The following is a 5,359-nucleotide window of genomic DNA, read 5'->3' as shown; positions in this document are numbered from 1 at the left end:
GGTTTACTATTTTAAGTATATAACATACATGTGATCTTTATTAGAAGTTATTAGGGTTTCACTTCTCCATATTACGAATTAAAGAGACCCTTTATCCAATTCAAGTTAATATTCATACATTGTTGAATCCAAATATCTATTATGTTTCTTTATATGTTTTATTTCTATAATCATCATAAATTGAATTTAAATAAATTTGGTTTACTACTCATATTGTTCTAGGGCTTTATATACACAATGTCATTTCCGCTTTCGTTGTAAGATTAGGGGGCAATTACTCACTTCAACATATTCCGGTATCTCCCTTTAAAACGTATGTTTGTAACAATATGAACAGAATTTTGATAACTCCAGTAAACTAGGCGGTACCTTTTTTAAGAGAATGTATTTTCTCATATGAACCACCACTCTAATCTCTGAACAATAGTAAACCATATTGGTGTTACCTCATCAATATGAAATGTTAGCTTAATAGATAAGATTTGGTTTCATGAGTTACTAAAACATTGTAACCTTCAAATATGAGGTCGTTTTCTACGAGTTATTTGAATTTAAACCTACGTATACAAATACAGCCAGTTTTAATATTGTGAAATCATATAAACACTTTTACTTATTTTAAAGCAAAACATTAAGTGAGAGAGGTTACGTAACCACCTAACCATATTCCTTTCTTTGTCTTCAAAACTAGAGGTGTAAAAAAAACTGGATTTATGCAAACTGAACCGAACATGTTTAGGTTTAAAACCTGCTTCACTCAAACCGACCAAACCACCAGATTCTCCTTTAGAGCTACCATACTAGTTTTAAAACCGAAACAGTTTGAGGAAAAATGATTTTAAACCACCCGACTTGGACCAGGGCGGCCTATCTTGCTTTTAAACCAGTTTATAAACTGAACCGCTTTGAGTCAAACCCGATTTTGACTACCAGTTGACCAAACCGGTTCGATTTAGGTTTAAAACCGGTTCGGTTTGGGTTTAAAACCGGTTTTGTACACCTCTATTCAAAACTAGGGTTGTGCAAGTTTCGGGTTTACCCGAGAGAATACCCAAAACCTAGACCAACAACATAAAATACATGTCTCACATGTCCGCAACTAAACTTGTTTCATTTTTCGCATCCAAATGTTTTCACAGGATGAAAAAGAACAAAGAAGTGTACAAGGATGATTACAGTTGATGAGAACAAAAAAACAAAATCCATGAGACAGTATACATGAAAACCACCACCATTCAATGCCATCAGTCACATCAATGACGCTATCGCTCATGTCGATTCATCCTCCAAAACACCCATATCAGTCACAACCCGTCTTCGCACATAAGTCAAACCTTAAAAAGTTTAGACTTCAAAACAACATGTGTGCTTACAACAAACAACAAGATTCAAAGCTTGTGTATTCATGTGTACGAAACCCGACGGTTTCTCACCCTCCCTCTTTTCGAAGCGATACTAGAAATCAAAGAATTTGCTTCGAGGGCAAAACGGTCCAAACCCATTAGTTTCAACCCGAGGCTTTTATACAAATACACCATCCGACTTTCACCACCTTCAACCGATTCCAGCTCATTCGCCTGTCCACGCGATATAACAGTATAAAGCTTCAAAGGTTGACTATCGTTGACTTTCCCATTATCATTACACGTCTCTTTTGAACTACTATCGATCGTAACCATCAGAATTCCAGCTGACTTCGGGTCTTCATTTGACGGGTCGAACACGAAATGAAAACTCCCAAAAGTTAAATCAGGATATTTAAACAGGTTTACAAGAATATCACAAACGCCAACGATTTTTCGGTTGTTTTTCTTAAAATGAGTTTGTTTAGTACTGCCACGTGTGGCTCTATAAATGCATGAAGCTTCTCTTAAGCCGCTTAGATAAGCACCGTGCATGGTGGCAGGGTGTTGGCGGTTGGTAGCTTCACCCGCAAAGAAAAGTCGGTTTTCAACGTTTTCTGCAAGTATGTCATAATCACTACCAGAAGAGTGTACTCGTACGTGAGAGTATGAACCGTTTGACAGAGGATCGTTTCCCCATTTTGTACAAACGGATTGGATGGGGTCAGGTACATCAATACCCTTTGGACCGTATATGCCTGTAAAATAAGTATTTAAAACAAAAATTAACTTAGCGATTGCCACTTTATTATTTCTCAAACGGGTATAAAAATATAGCTAAAATAGCATGGCCAAAATGTTAAAAGTCACCCAATGTCTACTTTTAACGCTCAAAACCACTTTTATCGTTTTATTCAAAGATTTAGAATAATATTGTAATCCTATGATTTTCATGATCAGAAATACCTCGTTAAATATTTTACGAAAGAACTATAAAAATTAACAAGAAAGTGTACACAACTCGTTCCAACCCGAACCCGTTTTGGCAGTTACCCAACTCACCGGACCAGACAATCTTGCACCTCTAGATGTCAAAAAATGAACTTAGAAATTGTTACCTCTATTTACTTATAAATGGGTCAATGGTGATTGGTGGTTGTGTTTTAATCTTAAATGGAGTCAAATAACAAAAACTTAGCTAAAACTAACAGGTCAAATTAGGGGTATCCAAAAAACTGAAAACCAAACAAAATTATGAATTCGGTTTTCGGTCTGGTTCCTAACTGTATCCGAATTGTAAACTAAGTTTTCCGGTTATCCACTCCACAAACCTTGCTTATTCAGAAAACTGAAGCGAATTCAACAGAATAAACCGAATAATAGTCAGTTTAATCAGATAACTGAACTGAATAAATTGGTTTAATCGGTTGAATTGGATCCGGTCAGACACAGTTCTAATTCGAATCAGTTCAGTTTTCGCTTAGCGGTTAGGGCTAAAAAAATTCAAAACCGAATTGCATAAACCGATATCCGAGCTGATGAATACCCCAAAGTCAACCAACTAAAAAGTCCTCTAAAGTCTGTTTTTAACACATACAACCTGTTATATCATTTTTATTCAAAAACTTAGATTATCATTATGATACTGTAATATTATCTTTTGGTAATCAAGTATAGCATATTAACTCTCTATAAAAACATTTAAAAAAAAAATGAACCAAGAAGTTGCTGCAGGACAACCCAACCTAGCCCGCCAATAGAATCCATGTTGACCCATTGACCAAGTAACTATAAACTTTTAGTACCTCGAAGGATGCTTAAAACACGATGCAGTAAAGTAGACGGCTGAGTCGACTCAAAAGTTCTTGCAGCTTCACCAGCAACCAATGCAACAAGAACCGAACCGCCAGAAACCGTATGATAACTATAAAACAAGAAAAACTCGCCTCGTGTATTACTATTCTCGCTAAGACACCCAAACGTATCCAAATCTTCACCCCAAAACACGTTCGGAAACACCATCGCAACCTTATTCAACAACCCGAATCCCAATTTATCAATCGCTTTAAGTTTCCTTTCTGGTAATTCAGGCTCAAACTTCACAACCCGTTTCTTTAACACACCAAGCGGAACCGTGCATAACACCATATCCGCTTGATACGTTTGATCCCCACAAACAACCTCAACACCTTGTTGACCGTACCGAACCGTTTGAACGGTTTTTTCATAAAAGATCGGAACCCCGTCACATAACGCTTCGATTAACCGCCAGTTCCCGCCTGCAAGAAAACAATGATCCCCGCCCATTTCATACGGGTCATCTTGGTCCCAGTACGCAGCCGAAAGATTCGACAGACAACCCGCGTTCGCGTATTCCAAATTCGCAAAATGCCAATCGAGTAACTGCTTTTCCTCGCGAGTTTTCGTGACAGTGTACAGCTGTCCAAGCTTTTCAAGAACCGAGCCTAACGATATATCAGCAGCTGATTTCCCCATAATTTGTCTAAATTCTGTAACTTTGTCTAAAAGCCGGTTAAAAATAAACTCTATTTTCGAATCAATTTCATCACCAACGGGTTGACCTTGCGGGTCATACAACGGGCATTTATCTCTAACTTTATGAAGCGGGATCGACAGCTGTCGAGCCAAAACACCAAGCGGGTTCGCATGAATACCCGTAATAACACTACCACCAAGATCCACCGCAGCATAATTACCCTTTTGCCCCATCTTTTGCGTATAAACCCTCCCACCGGGTCGGTTCCTACCTTCTAACACAACCACCTTAAAACCAAAAGCTAACAACTGTCGAGCCGCAGCCAACCCCGCTAGGCCCGCGCCAATTATAATAACCGACCCCTTGGTCGCTTCTTCGGGCATCTGCGCCTTGAACGGCGGCGAAACCCCAAAGTTAATATACCCATTAAATAGTAAAAAATCATACGCCGAATGTATCAACTGTTCATACTCGTTACTCACGGTTTCTCTAATCTGCCCTTTCGAAAGCCAGCCGTGGACGTTAGCTCTCCACCACGATAAAATATGGTTCCTAACAACGATATAATCGTTCTGCTGCTTCCCGTCTAACTCGCTAACAACATTAGCCCTAATCTCTTCCTCAAGCAACGCGTCGATCGGAAACCCTAACGAAAGCGCTATCATCGCTTCCTTCTCGGTTTCTTTCTCCAACTCCTTCTTCGTTTTAAACCGCTTCCTACTCGACCCGCCTAACTGTTTCTCTAAATAATCATCCATCAGATTCTCATCGTAGCTTTTCGAAGCCGGTTTCTTTCTTAACAACCGTTTCGATACCGAACCCGGAGTGGTTTCCATCAAATTCAAACTAAACAACACAAACCCAGATCAAATTTCAACAAACCCAGATCGAATTTGTTGTAAATGTTATGAATTTGATGAATTAGCACATGAAAAAGCCCTAATTGGTGGCGAAATTGGGGTCAAAATGAAGGTAAAAGGTTGGTGAATCGTAAGGTAACTGGGTTTATAATATGGGTTATGAATATATGGAAGAATTGAGGATAAAACGTACCGTTAGTTATCGGAAGTTGAATGGCGTTATCGGCAATTTGAAAGGTTGAGGGGTGAAAATTAGGGCTTTTTTTGGAAGGAAACTGACGGTGAAAGAATGTATTTCGTTCGTTATTTGGAGGGAAATTGAAGATATTATTATTATTGGGCTTTGGAATAGATAAGGCCCGAATCAAAGAATCAAAGAGTGCGTTTTGCGACGGGACTGTTAAACCGAACAAAAAAATAAACGTGACAGTGTTGAACCATGCATATGCAAATAGTTTTATACATGCAATTTGGCGCGATCGTGATGCACCAAAATGTGTGAAATAGTTAGTGATGATTATAGATGAAATGCGAGAATGTATGACGTGTTGAAAATTGATTTACTGTTTTAAGAGAGTAAACGAATCGATTGTTATAGATCTTGTTTCTATATTGTGCGTAATAACTTAGATATTTAATGTTACTAGGTGCCATCAAAA

General features: G+C 38.3%; 1 protein-coding gene across 2 annotated transcripts; it reads right to left on the bottom strand.

Moving 5' to 3' along the window:
• Positions 1-1,107: 1,107 nt before the first annotated feature.
• Positions 1,108-5,058, bottom strand: LOC143558444 (lysine-specific histone demethylase 1 homolog 2-like). Of its 2 annotated transcripts, XM_077047284.1 has the most exons (3): positions 4,894-5,058; positions 3,149-4,686; positions 1,108-2,101 (listed from the first exon to the last, which is right to left on the bottom strand). In XM_077047284.1, the coding sequence occupies exons 2-3, from the start codon at positions 4,674-4,676 to the stop codon at positions 1,404-1,406; spliced, it is 2,226 nt and encodes a 741-aa protein (XP_076903399.1). In that variant the 5' UTR covers positions 4,677-4,686; positions 4,894-5,058; the 3' UTR covers positions 1,108-1,403. The 2 variants fall into 2 exon arrangements, with proteins under 2 accessions (XP_076903399.1, XP_076903397.1); XM_077047282.1 differs by having other exon boundaries at positions 3,149-5,058.
• Positions 5,059-5,359: the final 301 nt, after the last annotated feature.

This window comes from Bidens hawaiensis, unplaced genomic scaffold, assembly GCF_021521415.1.
Source record: "Bidens hawaiensis isolate Kalapana, Puna unplaced genomic scaffold, B.hawaiensis_p1.1 tig00019471_1, whole genome shotgun sequence".
NCBI classification, from domain to species: Eukaryota; Viridiplantae; Streptophyta; class Magnoliopsida; order Asterales; family Asteraceae; genus Bidens; species Bidens hawaiensis.
This window is presented reverse-complemented; position numbering and strand designations above follow the sequence as displayed.

Bases quoted from the DNA above. Each gene is read 5' to 3' on its own strand.
- LOC143558444 (XM_077047282.1), bottom strand. From the start codon at position 4,676: ATGGAAACCACTCCGGGTTCGGTATCGAAACGGTTGTTAAGAAAGAAA. The intron at 2,102-3,148 runs GTACTAAAAGTT...CTTATTTTACAG, and splicing joins TGTTTTAAGCATCCTTCGAG to GCATATACGGTCCAAAGGGT.